We start from the raw sequence: 22,521 nt of genomic DNA, 5'->3' as shown, positions 1-22,521 counted from the left end.
GTCAGGTGATTTAGCCTCGTTTTGCTGGCATGTGCCATTCCACTGTCCCCGAATACCCCCAGAATGACACACCGATGTGATGTAGCATCGCTGCATGGCACTCAGGAGCGGAAATGTCAATAGCAGCCAAATGGAGGCCAGAGGAGTTGCAGTGACTGCAGGAGTGGCTTGCAGGTGTGTCCAGGTGCACGGACAGGAGTACACAGTTGGCTCTGGAAGTGCACCCTGAGCTTGTGCCTCCCCCTCCCTTGCTGAGAGGCTGTTACTGCAGCTCCACCCCCACCTGGGGAGAGACACTCCTGGGAGAGTGTCACAAATCACACTACAAACATACAAAAGGGGGGGAGCAATTTCACCCTCTCTTTAACGACTACAAATACAGTCATACCTCTTGTTATGTTTGCTTCAGGTTGAATCTTTTCAGGTTGCGTCCCGCGGTGACCCGGAAGTAAAGGAATGGGTTACTTCCGGGTTTCGCCGCTTGTGCATGCACTGATGCATAGAATGACGTCACGTGCATGTGCAGATGCGGTGAATCATGACCCGCGCACGCGCAGACACACAGAAGCGGGTTGCGTTCTGCTCATGATGCGAACAGGGCTCCAGAACGGATCCCATTCACATCCAGAGGTACCACCGTACTGATTTGAGAACTTTTGCCCCACTCCTCCTAAAAAGCCAGCACCGATTCTGTCAGGCTCAGCCTCTGAATCACTGGATTCTATCTTAGGTGTATTTCTGACCTTGCATTTCAAAACCAATCATTTTCTTTATTTTATTATTTATGGGCCACCCTTGATTTTACATAACAGTCCCAGAATGCTTTCCGACATAATCTATAAAACAGAATATACAGAATAAAGCCAAGCAATATTATATAATCACATTGGCGCCTAATTATTTATGGAGGAAACAGAACCTCAGATATTTGCAGGAAAGGGTTTCGGCTTCATACTGTTTATTATCACATGTCATTGCTTTTCTTTGTTTTGTTTTTTAAGTGCACTGTCAAGTGATCTGTACTTTCCCCTTTAATAATAATTTTTTAAAAATGAAAGTGAGTCAACATGGGTCCCTATTTTCCAGGGCTATCAATCTGTCAACTTTCATAAGCGCTAAGTCCACTTAGAATTTTTAAAAAAGATATTAGATCATTAAAATAACTCATGTCACATTACCACAACATAACATTTTAAAATGCTTGATCTAAAATAAATTGATTGGCAAGTAAATCTGAAATAGCAGCTGAAGGAATGCCAACGGCGGGAAGCAAAATTGCAAGTACAAATATGGAAAACACATGTAAGGGATTCGGTTTCATTCTGAAATGGGATATGCCCCTTTTGCGTGGCATTCAGTCAAATGCGTTCCTTGTGCGGGTAGTTTTGGTGGAAAATATTGGCAACTTTCAACGCAGAGCATGATTTTCATAACTTCTCTTATCAAAGTCAAATTAGAAGTGGTCACAGACATTCAATGCTCAGATCTGTTTCTGCCTGAGCTTGCTGTAGAGGATGGCAATTTATCCAAATTCATCTCATCATTTTCTTTAACCAGAAGCAGGGACTCTGATGTTCTGCTAAGTGTTTAATGCATGTTCGAGCAAATACAATATCTATAGGGCGAAACCTGGCCTGTTGACATCAACAGCAATTTGAAAAGATGTGGCCCAGTATTTCCCCGAGTAATTCGGCAAAGAATGTTTTGAGATTTTTTGATGGCGCTTATTACCAACATGTGTAGGTCTTAGCAGTTCAAGAATCTGCTAGCTAAACCTGGTTCCCAGGGTATAGGATGCTGCTGCTCTGTCCTGACTGCCTGGTTTAAGATGTGCATTGTTAAGGCTCCACCACAGACCCCAGGCAGTTAGCGGAGGGAGGCAACTGGCAAGCTGAGCTGAGAATCCTGGGGAAAATCTGACCCTCCCCCCCAAAAAAGTTAATAAAACAAATTTTTGTTTCTGATTCCTTGACTATCCTGAAAGCACTATTCATACATTACCTGCATGCAGAATACACCCAATTTCAAGCTGGAGCAGGGCTGTGCTCACATCTCACCCCTGACCCCAAACTACTGTGCTAGTTCTGCCCTTTGAGTAGCTGCTGGTACGTGCAAACTCCTTTGTGCCAGCAGATATTCAAAAATAGCCATGGTTAGATGTTCCAGTCATGTGGAGCATCTGTGCATGAGCAACTGTTTGCACAAAGGCTGGTGTCCCCAGACAGGCAACCATGCTCAACAAGAGAATGGGTCTTTTCCGTGGTAGTCCTTTCCATGTGGAATACTCTCCATAGAAAGGCCTGCTTCAGCATCTTCCAGGTGCCATCATGCAGATACATGTCCTCCTGGACATTTGGACAGTGCTGATGGTCAGGCTTTTGGTGGCTCTTGATGTTCATTCTATGTGGAAGGCATGGACATTCCATGCTGTTTTAGGTGACCTTTTTATTGTTTCAATGGACTTCATACTTCAAGCCACTTTGTGAAGTGAGATGCAAATAAATCAACAACTTGCAGTCATTGGAGGGAAGTGCTGGTGCCCATGGAAGCTGGTCCATTAAGGTGACTGGATCACTGCCCCACCAACCTCAGCCTGCGCTAAGCCAACATCCACCTGCCTGCCTTCTTACTTAAAACCAGACTAGGGGGTGAGACAGCAAGTCAGCTTCCTCCTTCTTAGCCTCAGGGTTGCCCTTTTAAAACAGAGCAGGGAGGAGGATGGGGACCAAACTAGAATTAGCTGCCTCCACCTACCGTTGGTCTCCTTGCCTCCCACCATACCTATCCCCAAAGGGCACCAGTGTCTAGGACAACAATGGTTGTGCATGTGAAAAGAGCAGCCTTGATGCAGCTTGAAACTGTGAGTGCTTTGCACATGAGTAATGTGTGAATTAGGGCTAAAACCATCCAAGCTTGGTCCATTCCGCTGGCCAATTCTCTTCCTCCTGAAAGCATTGGAAAAGGCTACCTTTGCTTCAGTTCTCAGATTGCCTTGGGAGTGCCTCCTTTTTGCATAGTAAAGGAGCAGATGCACCCACAGCCTCATGCAATTAGTGCCCACTTCTATGCTCCTTCTCCCTTAAAAGAGAGGGGAGAAATAGCACAACTGGGCCCTCCATACAACCATCCAGTGGCATTGTGCATAGAACCTTACTTCCCCACTTGCAAAAAGGCAGTACCAATATAATGCCTGAAAAAGTTGTAGACATGAATGAGAGCAAAGGTTTGGCATCACAACTGTCAAAGTTTTTATTAAAAACCAAAACCCCCACATTTTTTCTACACATTTTATGCCATGCAGCTATTGCTTTGGGGGAGGGGGTCGGGAGACAGGTTATACTACATTATTTTTAGTTCATTTCTTTAAAAATATTCCTTAGATTTCCTGTGATATTGTCATCATCTCTAAGGTTGCTGCAATCGTCAGAGCATTTCACTTTAAAGTTTTTTTAAAAATCTATGTTTTCAGTTTTAGTTTTATTTATTGGGGAGCAGTGGGGAGAAGGGAGATCATATGTCTTATCATCAAAACTGTGATTAATAACATAAAATTTTCTAATTTTTTATTTTTTTTGGGGGGGGGGAAGAAGACGACTTTTGTATGCTGTCGCCAGGGGTGGAATTTCATATCATTTGATGAGTCATTGAAGAAAACAAACTTTTACATCAAGGACTCATATCAAAGTTATTTTAAGTGACTTACCCCCAGGAAGGCATCCACTACAAACACTGCCAAAGGGTCTAGCATTGTCCACAGTCCCCAAGCAATGATCAGCTTTGACAAGTAAGAAGGGAATGAGCCAAACAACAGCTGACAGCCCCATCTCATCAGAACCATAAGAAGCATCACTGTGTTCAAGGTCAAAGGTCCCACCACAATCATGGCCAACTCCTCACTAGTGCGTACCAAAGAGTTCTGGTAACACAAATCCACCGTATGAGGATAGAACTGGAATCTGGAAATAAAAGAGGGAGCAGAGGGTTCAAGAGACAGATAGGTTATCTTACTTGATGGGTATACATCACTTACACAATTATTTATGTTGTGCGTTTTAATAAAAAAGCAGCCGAAAGATGTATCTCATTGTGCCTCTCCAGTGATGAAAGGTTGCTTTGATCCAGCAGAGTGGAAGGTGATTTCTCCCTCTGCAGGCCTCTTATCTGCTTATGAGGGCTGGGGGAGCTTCAGAATGACATTGAAAGTGACACAGGAGAATGGGAATGTTACAGAAATCACATCTCTGTGTTTTCACTCCATGCATCCTCAGGAACAAAGAACCTCCTATAGGTGGAGGGACACCGATACAACTCTAGATTTGTAATGCAATCATAAATGAACAGAATTTGGGTGGGGGTTTTTTAACACACACACACACACGTGCCTCTTAAGGCACACTCAGAAAAAACATCCTGGAAATCAGTGGGGCCATGTAAGTATCTAGTGCTCTTTCAGAAGGCACGTCTTTCACCCCTCTCTTAGCAGAGTGAGTAAATTTATCTCCCAAGCCTTGACATCAATGGGAGCTGTGGTCCTATTGTTCTGTTTTGAGCAGTGGTATGCTGTGACCCTGCAAGGCAAGGTTTCGGTGGAAACCCTAGACAGCTCCATGCAAGTCTTAGACTGCAGAGTTGAAATATTGCTTCAGCAGCAGTCATCGTCAAACTGAACTTTAAGTAGGAGCTGCAGCTTTATCTCAGTAGCCAGATTCATCTTCCATGAAAGGAACTAAAGGGACCCAGCTAATTTAGCAGTCATTGATTCGGACATAGTGGGGGAGACTGTGGTTCCACTAGCACTTCTAAGATGGAGTCAGAGGACTTCCTCAGGCTGGAGAGGTACTAGTATTTTTGCATGTACACCTAGGGCTGGACCAGAGGGCAATTCCCATTCTCATTCCAAATACCTGGTCTCATCCCCTGAATTAGGAGAGTCTGGCCCCAAGGTCATGACACTTACCAAAAGTCATGACCAAAGGGAGAAAAAAATCCAGAACTGTGAAAGATATCAAAACATCAAGTATAGGATTTGCTACCTGAATGTGTGTTTCAGAACAGACCATAAGGGCTTGGTTTTAAGCTCTTTGCCTTTTGGCTAGTCTTCCTTTCAGTAGCGTTGGAAGAAGACAGAGACTGAATGAGATGCCTATAAGACACTTCTGCTGTCAGCTTTCACAGATAGTCCCCACCACCATTCCAATCTTCACAATTAACCAAGTGAATGGGAAGTAAGTAAGAGTGTGGCTGGTTGCCTATAGACCAAAATGTGATGCAAACGTTATTGCGCCTCTCTTTTTGTGACATTATGTAGCATAGTGCTATGTTTTCCAAAATGTAACTTCATTTCTATACTTACTTTGTGACAGGAACTGAAATAGCGTGAAGTAAGACCCACTGGCTGAAATAATGAAGATACAGTCGGGCAAACCAGAGCAAAACTACTAGCAGCATAATAGACCACAGATCCCAGGAATACCAGTGTCCCCTTCCAAGTTCAGAAATGATGGCATATATACCAAAGTAGAGGTGCTTTGTGATGCTTGTGGACACTCTGGTTTCAACCGCAGGATGGCAGCTGCAATGGCAGAGATAGGAAAGACAATGCAATGAACATAGTCAAACACAATGGACTCTTACCATAAATATGAATGTGCACATTGTTTGTCAATGCCTTATATACTTTGTATCAGTGCTGGATTAAACCCTGTGGAGGTCCCTAGGCAGTTGAAATCTCGGGAATGGGTGAGGTGGGCTTGTGCACACATTCTAGTGAGATAACATTGAACTAAGAAAGCTTAATTGTAATTTTCTTTCAAGATCAAATCAATATTATTTTGATCTGTTGTTGTGGAGCCCCTAAATGGCGTGGGGCCCATAGGCCAGTGCCAACTCTACCTATTTGACAATCCAACACTGCTTTGTATTTGAAGTAGTCTGCTCAATTGTATTCAGGTGTATTTAGGGCACAGAACAGAACAAGCAGTTGCTAAGTACAGAAAGAGAGGTGTCAAGGGTCTTGCCTACATGGAAGGTAAACTCTGCATCTGAGACTCCCTTTGCCTGTTCTTAGGTGACTCACAAAGGTGGCTGCCAAGGATGGCAGTGGGTGAGGAATGAGTGGGTATGTAACCAAACCGTCTAAGCGTGAAAATGCATTGTGTGACACTTAGCAGTATGCAGAAGGACAGAAGGAAACCATCAAGAGGAAGAGGAACTGGTATGATGAGGCTATGCTGCTCACTTGAACTCCATCTGGCTGCAATGCTGCTGTAGACTGGGACAGAGGAGGGGAAGGAGAGGTGGCAGCAAGGTTGCATGGGGCAAGTGTGCTGATAGAGCCAATCTGGTGTTCCTGTTGGTCCACTTGCATCATGCTGACCTCACTGCCACCTTGCCCATACAGCTTGTTCTTTCATGGTATGCAGCAGCAATGCAGATGTTGAAGAGGGGAGCAGGCGGCCCCATGAATGCATACAGAGCTTCATGCCTCCAAAACTAACATTCAAAATTATAATTAATGGTAGTAATAAAATAAATGAATGAGGATTTCACAAATGCAAACCAGTTATAAAAGGGCACTTATAAAAAGCAGTCGATAGAAGATTGTTCATCATAAAACGAGAGATAACATTGGGAAGCTTTGGCTAGTCAGCTGTTGTTTGATCTTTTAAAGGTTTTAAGTGGCACTCTTACAACAAAATTTGCCGTTGGTTAAAAATTAAGCCACCACAGTTTTAAAACCCTGAACAAATTAATTAATGCTGATAATGATGCAAAAGCACACACACAAAAAAAAACCTTTTGGAAGAGTTCAGGATCTCTTTAATTACATAGCTTATTTGTTCTCTGTATTGGCAATAAGGCCCATTTCAGAAGGGAATAATTGTGCCAGGGCTATTGTATAGATTTTTGTTTCACAATCAATGAGTTAAGTGTTTAATGGTTCTATGATGCTCATTGGCCCATTTTTATATATAAACCAGCCTGAGAGCTGCTCTGAAACCGGCTGTCATAGGAGAGAGAAAGCAGAAAGGAAGTTGCACTGTGCAATCATTTACTGCTCAATGTGGTGTGATCTGCCCTTTAGTTAATTACTCTGCTTCTTCAAAGCAAAGAAAAAAGGCAGGCGCACAGATGCAAGCTTGGCATTATGTCTGCAAGAAACTGGAAAATCTTTGCTGATTCAAAGCTGAAAAGACAGTCGCTTCTTTGACCTTTGGAAACTTCTAACTGTTGTGCATATCTCCATTGATTAAAATGACTAAGCAGCTCAGGCTGCCAAGCAGGATGTCAACACACTTGTAGCATTATTTTTATATTGGTGCTGTACTTTGAACATTCAAAAAGCCTAAAGGTCTTGCTATTGAAGCATGCGGGGAATGCTGCTGCTGCTGCTGTTGTTACTGTTTTTAATAGTATCCTATGAAGACACGCAATAGCCAGTGCTTTCTGCACACTGATCCCTATTTATTTAACCCAATTTCTTGACATGCACAAATCTTTCCCCCTAAAAAGAAGAACAATGGTGTGCTCTGTCCCTTCTGACTTTGGCTCGTAACAGAGGGCTTCTCACGTATCACAGGGGTGAATACTGCCAACGCAAGCTTGGAAAATGAGCACCACTCCCATCAAGTAGCCTAGCTATGGCTGACCTAAGATAGCATCACCAGTGCATGCTGGCTGGTCAGGAGAGGAACTGATCCTGCACCACCACTGGATGGGCCAGAGAACAGCAGCTGTCAGATGATAGAGGAAGGAGGTGGGGGAGTTAAAGGGAAGCACCAGATGCAGGGAGAGGGGACATCTAAGTGCACATAGAAGTAGCCCAGACTCATCCTCTTGATAATGGGGTCACTGCTGTTTACCTGGATGAAGCAAGGTGGTAACAGGTATAGGTGCAGGTGGCCATTGTGGCTGGGGTGCCTTTGCATGGCTCAGGCTGCTGTGGGTACTTTGTCCATCCCTTGATATGTCATATCTGCCCACAGCAGCACATGCCTTAGTTGCATGTAAAAGGTAAAGGTGAAGGACGCCTGGATGGTTAGGTCCAGTCAAAGGTGACTATGGGGTTGCTACACTCATCTCACTTTCAAGCCAAGGGAGCCGGTGTTTGTCTGCAGACAGCTTTCTGGGTGATGTGGCCAGCATGACTAAACCGCTGCTGGTGCAACAGAACAATGTGATGAAAGCCAGAGCTCATGGAAACGCCGTTTAACTTCCTGCCACAGTGGTACCTATTTATCTACTTGCACTTTGTCCTGCTTTTGAACTGCTAGGTTGGCAGGAGCTGGGACAGAGCAATGGGAACTCACTCCATTGCAGGGATTTGAACCACCAACCTTCCGATCGGCAAGCCCAAGAGGCTCAGTGGTTTAGACCACAGCACCACCCGCGTCCCTCTTTGCTGTAATGTATTGTGTATGGAGTTGTCTTTGAGAAGTGTTGGGAAACTTCATTTGATCCAGAGCACTGTGGTTAGACTCCTGAACTGCTGCTGGATATCAGGAATGCATGATTCCTTAGTTGCCCAAGGCAGATTGCTGATTATGACCTAGAGATTGCTATGACATGGACTATGCCCAATTTCTTAAAAAGGCTTACATCTGTTGACTTGAAGAATGCTGAAGGATCTGACCCTAAAGATGCCCTGTTAGAATGCAAATCAAGCTGAGCTGAAAAACAGAAGAGTCAAGCCACCAAATAATGCTTCAAGTGCAAATGGACTTGGGGGGGGGGACATTGCCTGTAAAACTGATATCACGGAGCACAATATATACCGAATCCCAATGAGTTCCAGAGTGCATTTTCTCAATTTATGAGTATATATCTCCCCCCCACCCCGCCCTAAATGCTAGGCATGTAAACTCAGCATGGAATCTAAAACTCAAGCTGTGTTATTTCTAGCTCATATTTCATCAACTCTGTTAAAGATCCTGAAGGAGAAATTCTGCCCTCAGTTACACTTGGGCAACTCAATTATCTTAAAGTGGAATTATACAGGAACAACTGAGAACATGGTGGGGGAGGGATGCTTGCACCTGTGGACCTAAAATGGAGATTTTTTATTTATTTTTTGTAGCTGAAACATTTCCAAGGTGCAATGGCAGGCATATGGTACTAGCTCTTTTCTACTCTCCTTTTCTAAAATGAAATACTAGAAAGGCTAGAAGTTTATTGATGTCCATGAAACATACATGAGATAATAATGATGGCTGACGACTCTCTTGATTTTCATAGAACAGTGATGAAATCAGTCATAGACTGAATTAAAAGCCACTGTTCATGAATTTTTGGGCGGAAGTGCAAATTAGGTAGGTTCTCATTAAAATGCAAACTGAACCAATTTTCTCTCCCTTCCCTGGAGAACAAGTGATTTTCTGTCTTAGCAGGCAGGCCTGTACAGGTGGAAAGGGCAGTTTTCAGCACCCAGCAGTCTGTCAGCATACCCTCCCAGGGAGTTCCCTCAAAAAGCAATAAAAATACAAGTAAAAAAACAATAAAAACAAGTCAGGTAAAGCATAATTGAAAACAATAAAACAGGCAGTAGAAACCAATTGCAACACATTTTCAAATCAGCTTATGGTCTGATTTGAAGTCCTTTCTAAATAAAAATATATTTCCCTACCAACTTTGGAGAAAACCTGGTATAATCTTCTATATATTTGAGAAAGTGCTTTGTCTATTTTTTATAGATTCAGCTGGCTCTCAATATATTGTTGCCAAAATTAGCACAAGGGTTTCTGCAGTGGGAGTGTTTGAATCATGGGTGCCATTTTGAATAAAGATGGCAGACCAAAATGTGACTTTGGCATGACTTTTGACATGCCAGGTCCAATATGTTCTGATTTGGAAGCCACTGAAGATATTGTTACACCGTTTGGAAGGCCTTCACTAAATTTGGCATCATGGGTCCAGCCTGCTCCAATTTGGATGGCTCTGAAGACACCGTTGCCCAATTTGGTGTGATGAGTCGTAACTGCACCAACCTGAACACCTCTTGAAATATTGCCACCCAACTCAGCATGAGGTGAAGGTGACTGTCTTCTTTGATGTTTTGGTGTTGGGTGTCATTTTGAATAAAGATGGCAGACTAAAACATTTGCACCCATGTTTGAATGCTGTAGGATGCAATGAACCATGTATCAATGTGCATATGTGTGTGCACTCACACAGCACAAAAACTCACCAGCTATAGGATCCATTTAAAATTCTCTCCTTTTTTTGTTTCTTTGAATTCTCTTTAAGACTGAGTCCACCAGATATTGGATGCAAGAAGGTTGCATGCAATGTACTTAAGTGGCCAGATGGTTTTGACCTTGATCAGGAAACACCTCTAATGGTAAACATATTGTTTAGGGAATTAAAGTAGTACTGAGTACTAGGAAAGAGGCTTGTAGATGCAACAAAGCAATAAACACATTTCCAATTTAAGGCAACCAGACACACACAAAATGAAATATCCTAGGGGTGTAAACCATCTACAGAATTTCCCCGTTTTCACTTTTTTAAAAAATTACAGCGAAACATTCTGTAGAAAATAAGGGGAAAGAACAACAATAAGCAGACTTGCTTCTGCTCTGAGAATCCCTTGAATATGGTATGTTGTACCTTCCCTACCTTGACACAGACTATCTCCCCAAGGACATTTGCTTTATCTAGAGGGGGGGAATTTCCATCTTCCTCCAGACTAAATACTGTTTGAAATCCTGAAATGATTATTCACTCAAACACCAGGTGCAACGTGAAGGAAAAGCACATCTTGCTTGCAGGAGAAGAGACTCTTGAATTGCTTGTCATGAAAGATCCCCTCAGTATTACTTTACAGCAAAAGTAGAGCAGTTCTGTGAAGAAAACATCACTGAGATAGCTAGCTAGGCCATGACAGCCAGAATTCTGGTCACCTTTGTTAACTTCCAGAGATGGAAAAAGAAACCATTTAAAAAAATACTTATTTGGGGACATATTAAGTGAGAATGCTGTATTGTAACTTTTGAATAAATGTTTTTTAAAATTGAAACCAATAAATAACAATGGCAGAAGAACCCACTGAACTTAGCAAGTCTCACTATTGTCGACATTCTCCTTTCTACTATAATATAGCCACATTGCTTGTGTAGAGTAATCTTATCCCCTGCCTCCTATGTTCTTTTTGGTATTTTCTGCCTAGGTGCTTCAATAAGTTCTCCTGATTTGTGGATATGCAGCAGGCTGCTCACTTACTAGAGAATTATGTCTCTACTATCCTATCTGGAACTTATGAGATGGCTGTTGAAAGATTGCTTCCAACTCTGGAGACTGCATACATTTTCACAACATTTTTAATATATCTTACTATATAATAAAACTGTAAGGATGCCATCATGCTGCAGTTGTGCGGCAGCCCCTAATATTTTTACAATTCAGTTTTACTTGCTATTTTGCTGTTTGCTTTTATGTGTTTGTGGTATTTCTTCTTGAAATGAAGGGCAGCATATATATTCCTTTAACAGATAATAAAACAAGCAAACAGATAAATATTATCTCAGATAAATTCTCACAACAACCTTATCAGATAGGTCACAATTGTCAATACTCTGTTGCAACTGAGGGGGCTAAGGCCGAGAAGCTGACTTGCTTCAGTTGGTGGCTAATGAAAGATTTGAACTGGCATTTCTTAGCTTATTTTCCAGGCCACTATGCTACAGCAGCTCTCATTTTTAAGCGTAAAGTTTAGATTGTAAAGTTTGTAAAATAAAATACAAATAGTGAATGCAATTAAATATTGGAACAGAATACTCAATGAGTTTGGTTCTGCCTAATTAACAGCCTTGAAATCAAAACCAGGCACCTTTCCAAGTACATTTAAATAATTTGGTGTTCTAATACTGGAGAAATGTCAAAGGACCTAGAGTCCATGGTATTATCTTCTGCTTGTATTGAACTCTAACCATTGTCAGATACATTAACACTGGTTTCACCCACACTCAACATAGTATTTTGCTGTTGGTAGGTGGGAGAAACAGATGTTCAGGGGGAATAATTTATTTGAGCAAATTTTGCAAGCTTTTAAATGCAAATCTTATCCATGTTTCTTGTGACATGTCTCTCAAAATGGAGACAATGGTACTATTTTATTAAAAAGCATTAAATAAGTAAAGAGGTAGCCTCTATCAGAGGACATACAAGTGTTATTAAGAATCAGTTGAATAACGACAGATTTTGCTATACTTAAAACTCTTTTCAATGTATCTCTTTATCGGAGAAAGTTCAATTGGTAAGAGGAAGATAAATGGGCTTGGAAAAATTTCAGTAAATTAAAATGCATCATGGAATGCCAGCATTAAGTTTTTCTTCTCCATTTTATAGCGAGCTATTGTAGTTAGTCAACTCTTTCAGAGTGTAATTTGGGCTGATGGCTCTGAAGAAAATCCAGCCATTGAAGACTAGATTTAATTCCTTTTGAACCACTCTGATTTTTTAAAAACATTCTTTTTAACATGTCCCAGCACTGCAAAATCTGATGAGAAATCCACCTTGAACTGTGCGCACTTTGACACACAATCTCTCTCTCTCTCTCTTTCCCTAAGGCAAAATGATCCTATATTCAGCAGGGTTTTATCACAGTATTCTAAAGGACTCACACAGAATGTACCTGATAGAACTGGACCAGAATGTCACCCATGATAGAAATTACGATCAAGACATGGTGGATACATAATGAGAACCTTATCTATTTTGCAGTGGGCTGTGATTGGTAGAGAGTACCTTTAGGGGGTTGTTTACAGAAATCAGGTCTCCTGCATTAAAGGCGAAGAAGGAGGAAACTGTGTAAGCCTTTATGCAGTGTTCTTTTTGTTTGCTTGTTATATGACACAATAGATACTGGCTGTATTTATGGTATACAGACAATGCACAAGCTTGCTCGGCTGCTCTTGGGGAGTTGCTTCCTTACAAACAAAGCCTCAAAGCCCAGAACTTTGCCCTGTGCTTCAATACAATATTACCCAGGTAGTTTAGAAACAAATAGCATCACCATTTGCTCTGTTTCCAGCTCTTAGACTATGAGTCCTTTTCGATCATGTAGCCAAAATGCCACCTCAGTACACAAGAGGTGGCCTTGGAGGAAGCCCATGATTTGCAGAAGAACAAAAAGGACTTGGGGGAATCTATTGGGGATCTCTCCTAAACAGCTGACTCTGCACTGAATATGCACAATGGCCATGTAATGCTGACTGGGGAAAAACAGAAAACTTGGCGCAGGGAGGAGAGAAAGGAGTGGCTGGAATCCTGACCCCCGGTACTCCAGAATGCAACATTTGATTGCACTTCTTGCTTGTTTCATTAGCGAATTCAGGTGGCTGAGAGATGGAAGGATCTGCCCATTTTGGTTCTCCCAGTTTCTCATTTTTTCAGTCTTAAATTCGATTCTTCACATTTCCACAGCAATTTGCAAATTTTATTCTGAACCTGTCCACCCATGAAAGTTCATCAGTATTTCAGTGCAAATTTCCCCTAATAAATGCATTTTTGTGTTTCGGCTAGTGTACATATTTTTGCAAGCAATTGCTCCCGACATAACACATTTTGGTATGCTGTTTTCATTAATATGTTCATTTTAGCTAGAATGTGAATTTTTGTAAACACTGGTTCGTTGGGGAACTGCATCACAAAATTCAGATAATTTCAAAGGATGGCTGTGTTTTGTGCTGGAAAGTGTGGCTTTCATAAATTTGACCTTAAATGTGAACTGAATCAAATCTCTCCCCCACCCCTAACAGCAATAGTTTGTTGCAGATCCCACTTATTGCATTCTCCCTTCGAAAGATATATACAATCATTTGCCTTCCAGATGTTGCTGAATTCTAATCCCAATCATCACCTTTGGCTGGTCAGGGATGATGGGAAATGTAGTTCAAAAATTCCCCATTTCCATTTTAGTGCCTCTAACTGCATTTATATGACCCTGGCATCAATGACCAATCTAGGAAAATATTTCTTCAATTCAGATCTTCCTGCCCAGATGGGACATCTGGTATCAGATGCAATCACCTCTTTACCTGAAATTATTTCCTGAAGCTGAGTTCTGACTGGTGTGTGGCAAAGAGCAAGTCACCTACAGTCTAGTCTATAATCACATTAAGTGCTAGTTTGTTGAACTCAACTGGATTTGACTTCAAGCATCACCTCCTTGAATTGGGCCTGGAAGCACACAGGCAGATTATGGGAACATTCTCTTGTATCTTCTGGAAATGTTATCATATTGTAGCAGCGGCAAATGCAATAAATATCAATCTGTTCATTCTTTTACGGAAATATGCATTTTATGGTTAAGATATACAGCAGTCTTGAGTTAATTACCGTATCTACATGTGACCATGTAGATGACACTCTAAAATAGTACATATTAAGTAATATTATTAATATTAGAGTTGATATTTCTTATATCTATTTGTTAAGACACCATCATGCAAACTGGGCTATAATTTCCTATAAAAGAGGAAGGTTTTTGAGTTTGTTTTTTGAAATATTTCTTTCAAAAAGAAAATAATGAAAGGGAAACTCAACTAGGAATTTGATTCTAAGGAGCTTAAAAAAATGTTTTGCCCTTGCCCTTCAGACTTGGTTCCCAGAGCCTTTTTTCTTTCTTTCTAAAATGCATTTTTTTTAAAAAAAAAAGGAAGGGCACCATATTTTATTTTTATTTTGCTGTCAATATACATTCCATTTTCATTCAGCAAAGCTATAGAACACTTTTTCTTTCCTTGCAAAGCTTTTGATTCAGCACATTCTTGAAGTGGAAGAAAAAATACAGAGGAAAGAGGACACTCCCTTGATGATTTATACATCTTTCTGTGTGTGGGGGTCATGAAATGTACCACTGCACATGTCAAGAGTTCCTTGTGGCATTTATTGGAGGTCAAATGTGACACCAAATTTCCCAGCGCAAAGAAAAGTGGAGGGACCTGAAAAGAATAGGTTCAGATTGCCCTAAGAACCACCATTGCAGGAAAATAAGGCAAGAACTGTTGAATGAATCCTATGAATTGTGATACGCCAATAGAGCCTTTCCCAACCTCCTGTTCTGCAGATGCCTTTGGACTCCTAACGAGAAATGGGGGGAGAGATACAATTCAGTTTGCATTTAAAGCTGAAACTGCCTAAATTTGTGCCTTTTGAAACACTACTCAAACGAAAGCACAGCTCCCGCTTGAAATTGGCACTTATTTGAATTTTGTAATGCATGATGGAGTATGCTGAGATAACTGGACTAACTGTGAAAATTAGAGAACAAAATGAGAAAAAAATTCTTGAAGAATGGAAATATTTTGTGGACTATATCATGGTTATGTTAAAACGTATGCAGGATTTGAAGTATAGCAAGAGATGAAAATTTATAGTTTAATAATTTAGAATTAATGTATATACAGTGGTACCTTGGTTCTCAAACTTAATCCGTTCTGAAAGTCCGTTTCAAAACCAAAGCGTTCCAAAACCAAGGCACGCTTTTCCATAGAAAGTAATGCAAGATGGATTAATCTGTTCCAGACTTTTAAAAACAAACCCTAAATCAGCAATTTAACATGAATTTTACTATCTAATGAGATCATTGATTCATAAAATGAAAGCAATAAACAAGGTACTGCATTCACACAATCAATCAATCAAGCAGTGACTGAACTGGGTTCTACACAGTCACAAAAACAAAACAAAAAGAGCCACAAAAACAAAAATGCAAAACAAATAGCAATAACAGACAGACCTCGGCGTAACACTCAAAATGGAAGCATGGCACTCAAAACGGAACACGTTCGGCTTCCGAAGAAAGTTCGCAAACCAGAACATGTACTTTGGGTTTGCAGTGTTTGGGTTCTAAATTGTTTGAGTTCCAAGGCGTTTGAGAACCAAGATACCACTGTAATGGATAAAATGCAGCAGCTTTATAAGGGAATAAAATAGCATCATGGAAGAGTCAACAAATATGAGAGATTTGTTTGGATTGTATTTCAAAAGAATTGGTAAAATTTGAAAAGTTAATGAAAATATTATTATTTTTTTTAAAAAAATTGTAATGCAGTTCTCCAGCCAGTAATGTGCACCAAAAAAAGCTTATAGTAAGGGAAAGTGTGCCTAAAATATGCATATATTCATGAAACTGAAATGCATTATATTAGGGGTAAATGTGCATCTTAGGAGAAATTCGCAGTAAAATGCTAATTCATTTTCATGCGAGCTTCTTTAAAATGATCCGCAAACTGATCTGCAAATGTAGAGGACTGAACTTAAATCTGGGAAAAATGAGAAACTGAGAGAAACTGAAACTGACTGCTTCCTCCATCCACAACTCCAGTTGCCATCAGGTCTAGACCACATGGCTAATGGTCAGGAAAGTAGATGGAGCTACAATCCAGTAACATCTTGGAGGGTACCAGGTATGGGAGGCCAGACTCCTATTTCCTCCTCTTTAAAGTTATATATTAAAAATCAGTAATACTCTAGTCCTAAACAAACTTACTAGGTGGTAAAGCCCATTAATCACTGTGGGCTTTACGTCTGAATAAACATGCATAGGATTGCATTGCCCTGTTAGTGCATTAGGATCTATCCTAGCGATAGTTCGTTGGCCGCTTTTGGAATGAAATCAGGACATTTGACTCCTTATTGAATTAGCCAGAGCCAAGCAGCTTAGATATGCATAATGATACAAAGAAAACTTAATTCATGATGTTTAATAGTGTATTCACTGTATCTTCCATGCTTTGATGTGCCAATTGCCTTTAATCGAGTTACTCGTTCTCTTTTTTTATTTTAAAGGGCTTGTTCCACAGAAACTGAAGCAAACCCATTTATGGTTGCTGGAATCTTTCCATGTGCTTTTCATATTGTCTCCAAATTGCTGACCTCTTAATAGTAGGGAGGAAGTGTAGAGTGAGTTAGAGGGCTGTAAAAATAATCACTACAGCAGCCCATCTCTTCAAGCAGTACACCCACACAAGTCTCAGTGAAATAAATGCCGGCAGCTCTCATAGTTTGTTTGGGAAAATACCTTCCTTGAGGTTGGAGAACCGAGCCTGATTACGAGATATTAATCTTGCATTTCAGGAGTGCGTTTGCATTCTCATGAAATGCTTTCAAGGAGCATGCATTGTTAAGAGGTTCCTGCAAGGGGCAGATTCACCAGCTTCCAGCAACCAGTGCCATGCAGTGGACAGAGAATTGAACTGGATCTATAAAGACTTGGTTTCAAATCCCTCCTCAACTACAAAGCTCATTGGATAACTTTGGGCCTCTCACTAGCTCGACCACACAGCAATTTTGGGGGAAATCCAGGGTATTGCCATGATTACTATTTACCTTCAACCTAAGGTCCCAGGGCAGGTGACAACAATTAAAACACAATGTTAAAACAGTTTAAAACAATGTACAATAACTGATATAAGGTGGGACCCAAAAGTGTAAATCTTAAAAGTGTCAAAAGCCAGGGGAAAGAGGTGTGCCTTCTGTATTTGCCAAAAATTGTATGATGAAGATGCCAGGCACACCTCTGTAGGGAGGGTGTTACACAATTTATGGGCTGCCACTCTCCCAGATTGCATCAGAGCTGTAGCTGTATCTAGGTGATCTTGTGCCCCTGGCAGAACCGTCTAGATTGTGCCCCCTAACCATGGACAAATTAGCTCTTTCTGCCTCTCCTCCAACCCCCCTCCACCCATTCAATTCCTCATGTACTTCACCTTGATATTTTTATTTATAGACATATTCTTAGCCAATTTTGTGCCCACCCCCTGCCTGTGCCCCTGGCGGGGGCCCACCTCATTGCCCCCCAGCTACAGCCCTAGGTCACACACACACATACACCAAGCTTCTGAGGCTGTAGGAACTACCAATCGTGCCCCTCTACCTATCTTAATACCCAAGGGGGTCTGAAAGTAAGGAAGTATTTCAGGTATTTGGGGCCTAAGTCATTTAGGACTTAAACACTACTGATCCCTTGAAAGAAGGATGGAACCAAAAAATGTGGTAATAAACAAAGTGTCATTATTTCCACAGTTCTGGACTCTAATAGTCGTAGTCCCATTGAATGATGTATGAAAGACTCTGTTCCAGGATGCAAATAATAATAATAATAATAATTTGAGGGGCACATCACTAAAACATATTAAGACCAACAGAAAAAAAACAAACCCCCCAAAACCTGCATTGCGTGTGAGCAATGTGCCAAACATCAGGAATTTCAACAGCCTGTGCTATTTACTTAGAAAAGTTTAATGGAATTTACTGAGTAAGTATACACTGGATATTGTCTAGGAGAGCTATGATACTGCTTCCACAGAGTGATGTTGCTATGAGACTAGATCTGGGATGAGTGGATATACCTATTTCTAGTCAATATCACTTTTTGCATCCTTTTACTCAAAATTCTGGTCTTCATTATTCAGCCATTTTATATTAAAAAAATCCTCACAAAATATGTATTTATATTTGTTTTCTCTCAAAATAGCATCTAGATGTGTTTTTCTCTCTCATCATTTTTACTTAAATACATATTTTGATATATTTAAACTGACAACAATTGCATCACAACATTTGGAGAAGTGTGACATCCAGTGGATGTTGAAGTTCTGATCCACAGTTTAATGCAAGCAGTGCAGATGAGGTCATTTCATATAAGAATTCGGAAAGACTGAATTTTTCAAACATCTCAGACTAGCTGGCAAACAGAGGAAGCTCAGCTAATTGGATGAACGATGTTTGAATACTGAGATTCCACCAGATATCAAAGAGTTCTAGGGACAAAGAAGGTGGCAGTAGAGTGTCATTTACGAAAAGATTCTTTAAGGTTCGTGAGCTGTGAAGAACAGTGGCATAATGCAAAACTGAAAACAAAAGCAAACACTTTTTGCAATTAAAAGATAGTAACACTGTACTCTAATTAGTTCTCTCAGGAAGTAAACATGTCTCCAGTTAAGTGAATGAGTGACAATTACTTGGATTATTGTCATACTTAAAATGTCAGAGCTGAACGACCGCTTCCAGCTCATAAGAATAAATTCTACACATTTAGGTGTCAGAAACAATAAAGTTACATATAGACATGTTTTAATGGACATAAAAATTCTCACAGAGGGAAAGAGTCCGGCAGAACAGTGTACTAAAAATGACTAATGATCGATTGGGCATGCTGTCTCCCTCAGAATAATCAGTTAACAAATATAAAGGAAAGTTAATCTTACGAGCACTGATTAATACCAAACTTGCACATAGTGGAGGATGGAAATCTAAGCACCACGCCAGAATCACTGCACTTGGATAGAGAGGGAGGGGCAACAAAAAGGTTAGCGCTGTGTGGATGCGTCAGAGGGAACACAAGATTGGGTCTGCCAGTGCAACTGCACAACACTGACCTCCCTGCCATGTTCCTTTCCCTTTCCTGGTAAGCTGATGCGAAAAGGCCAGGTGTGCACTGCCAACAGTCCCTGCCAGCTGCTCCAGGCTATTGTCAGCATCTGACATCCTTGTGCAGTTGCTGTGGTCCAGCACTCTGTCAGGGTCTACACCTGTCTTGCCCGTCCTCATGCTTTAAATCAAGCTTCCACAAACTCGGCCCTCCAGATGTTTTGAGACTACAATTCCCATCATCCCTGACCACTAGTCCTGCTAGCTAGGAATCATGGGAGTTGTAGGCCAAAAACATATGAAGCTGAGTTTGAAGAAGTCTGCTTTAAATGCTTTGACCTGGCACTGTGAGGAGCCCTAGGTAAGTTTACCACTTTTTCTACTATTACTACTACTACTAGTAGTATTACTACTAGGCAAACGGCGTTTCCGTGCGCTCTGGCACTTGTCACGGTCCTCCGTGCACCAGTAGCGGTTTAGTCACACTGGCCACATGACTCAGAAAACTGTCTGTGGACAAACGCTGGCTCCCTCAGCCTGAAAGAGAGATGAGTGCCGCAACACCATAGTCACCTTTGACTGGACTTAACCATCCAGGGGTCCTTTACCTTTATCTTTTTTTTTTTTTTACTATTACTAATACAGGCAGAGACCATTTTACATGCATGCGATTAACTACCACAGACATGCTCATCACCGCAGACTCTGAAGTAACCGGAAAATGGGGCAGAATGGGACTGGAGTTTATGGAAGTGGTTGGGGGCTTAACAGGGTAGGGCAGGTTTATGCATGTTTTGCTAATGCATGGAGGCCAGGAATGCAACCCCCTTGCAAACGGGGAGTTGCCTGCAATAACAACAACCATAATACCAGAAGTGAAAAGCCGAAATAAAACCCTCCCCAGGCTTCTGCTCATTTTTAAAACGGAAGAGGTTGGGACAGGAAAATTGTGTCCCTTTTGGAATCTGCTGCCTGGAGCAACTACTCCACATTTTTCCTAATAAAAGTGTCCCTGGAATGAATGAATGAATGAGTGAATGAATAAGAATACCAGAATAAGCCTAGGAGCACTGCCTATTCCATAAAGTGGTGAGAAATGAAAAAGTTTTTTAAAAATATTGTATAGTGAATGTATTCCCCCCCCCAACCCTACACTCATAAAAGGAATCTTTTAGGATTCCTTTTAGTAATGCTTTAAAAAAGAAAAGTCACTCTAATTGTAGTCAATGCCGACATTGATTTGCTTCACACCTGCTGTGAAATTCAATATGTGGTTGTGTGATGGGGACACAAAACTGTGTTTTTCTGCTGCAGAACACACCAACTGCGATGATTTATCATATGATTGCTGTGTCATTAATTTTGTCTATACTATAGGAGATACTTATTGCTACCTTGTCATTTTGTTTAATGAAGAAACAACATGGCTGCAAGCCTTCTTCATTGTGCTAGGCCAGGAAACTATTTTCATTTAAACATACCATAATTTGCTAATTGCTTATGTTCCCAGTATCTCAAACATTGCTTCTGGCGTAAAGACTTCCTATTAAAAAAAAAGAAAGGAAAGAAGCAGACACACTGCCAATTAATTAAATAGCAAAGCAACTATGCCCACGTATTCCAAAAAGCATCTCTAGCAGTGAATGGTAGGTGAAAAAATCAATGACCTGCATGCACGTCTGTGTCTGATATTTTGTGTGTCGACACATGTAAAAGGGGCTTTGCTTCTTATGTAAATCCCAATTTGCATGCAGAACCAATTGTGAGCTTGCATAACTGTAGAGAACAGCTTGGAAAAGAGAGCATAATTGACAGAGTGTTGCTGAGAGAAAGCATGAGAAACTGTGGCTCAGATCCAGGCCTGTCCTTGACTTCTTCAGCAAGAGAATGGGGCAGATAATGAACTATCTCACAGGGTTACCATGAGGATGGATCAGATAAGAATTGCAATGGACACTGAAATCCCATTTAAGACAGCGGTTTTCAAAAAATGTTTCCTCAGGGATTTAATATCCACCAGAAACCTATCAGAGCATGGGAATGGTGGACACAAGAGTCTGTTTGTGTCCTGGTTTTCTCTGCAATATATAGCCATGGGAGAGTGTTCTGGGTCAAATTTGTTTGGTGTAGAACAGGCGTACCATTCTCTTAGGTTGGGTCTGTACATGCAGCAGAATGAAGTGGAAATGAGACCCTACTTCTGGCTGGGGATTATAACATTCTAATGTTCTCCCACTAACCAACACCCTTGCAAACAGAAAGCGAGCACATCAGGGCAAAATGTTCTAGCCTGCTTTTCCTTGTGGGGAATGTTTCATTTAGAGCAGGGTTTCCAAAACTTGTGTCTTCAGCTGTTTTGGACTACAATTCCCACTGGTTGTGCTAGCTAGGGATGATGGGAGTTTTAGTCAAAAACAGCTGGAGACCTCTGTTTCAACAGGAATCAGTGAGCAGCCTTCCATTCCATACTTCTGCTTGACTTCATTTTTCATAACTCATAGAACTAAAAGAGAGAGGAAAGCACCCAAAACAAATTTAGGTGTGGTTGTTTTTTAATTTGCTCCCTATCACTCACAGAAGGTTTTATAGTAAACAGCACGGGAGATAATGAAAGGTAAAATTTCCATCTCAAAAGGCTTGATTCATCCAAATTATTGGGACAATCGCTTAGGTTAAATATTTAGCCCAGAAGGCAGTATAAAATTTCATCAAAATTCAAGCCATGCATAAATGATCTCAACCTGCAGCATCTATTTACTCCAGACAACATGCCAGTCACATTTCTCACACAGCAGATTGGAAGTAATGATCAAACAGATAAGGATGAAAGACTAAACATGTGCCATGCCACCCATATATAATTCAGTTGGAGGCAAACCTATTAATAGTGTCCTGCAACAGCTTACAGGGTTGTTGTTGTTGTTGCTGTTGTTTCCCAGGCAATTGAAAAATTTGTGTCAGCTATTACAGAAAAGGAAGGGGGAAACAGTAAAAAAGCTAATGAAAAACATGTGGCATATACAAAGAAGCCAGATTTGGAGGTTGGGGGATGATTTAGCAAAGCTGTAGGTCATTGAAAACAAATGCGCTGCTAGGAAACAGACATTGGAATATGTTCAGGGTGATGAGAGCAATAAATGTCCCTCAAAT

General features: G+C 41.0%; 1 protein-coding gene across 1 annotated transcript in view; it reads right to left on the bottom strand.

The window, feature by feature from the left end:
* Window positions 1–22,521, bottom strand: part of LOC310714293 (uncharacterized protein) — an 81,687-nt gene that overhangs the window by 34,719 nt on the left and 24,447 nt on the right. Inside the window, exons 5-6 of the mRNA XM_083519649.1 lie at window positions 5,354–5,572; window positions 3,704–3,956 (exon numbers count right to left, since the gene is read on the bottom strand). Coding sequence (XP_083375775.1) covers window positions 3,704–3,956; window positions 5,354–5,448 — 348 coding nt within the window. The 5' untranslated portion in view covers window positions 5,449–5,572. The remainder of the gene's footprint in view (window positions 1–3,703; window positions 3,957–5,353; window positions 5,573–22,521) is intronic.

The sequence above is a fragment of the Podarcis liolepis genome, assembly GCF_965112155.1.
Source record: "Podarcis liolepis genome assembly, chromosome: 8".
NCBI lineage: Eukaryota > Metazoa > Chordata > Lepidosauria > Squamata > Lacertidae > Podarcis > Podarcis liolepis.
This window is presented reverse-complemented; position numbering and strand designations above follow the sequence as displayed.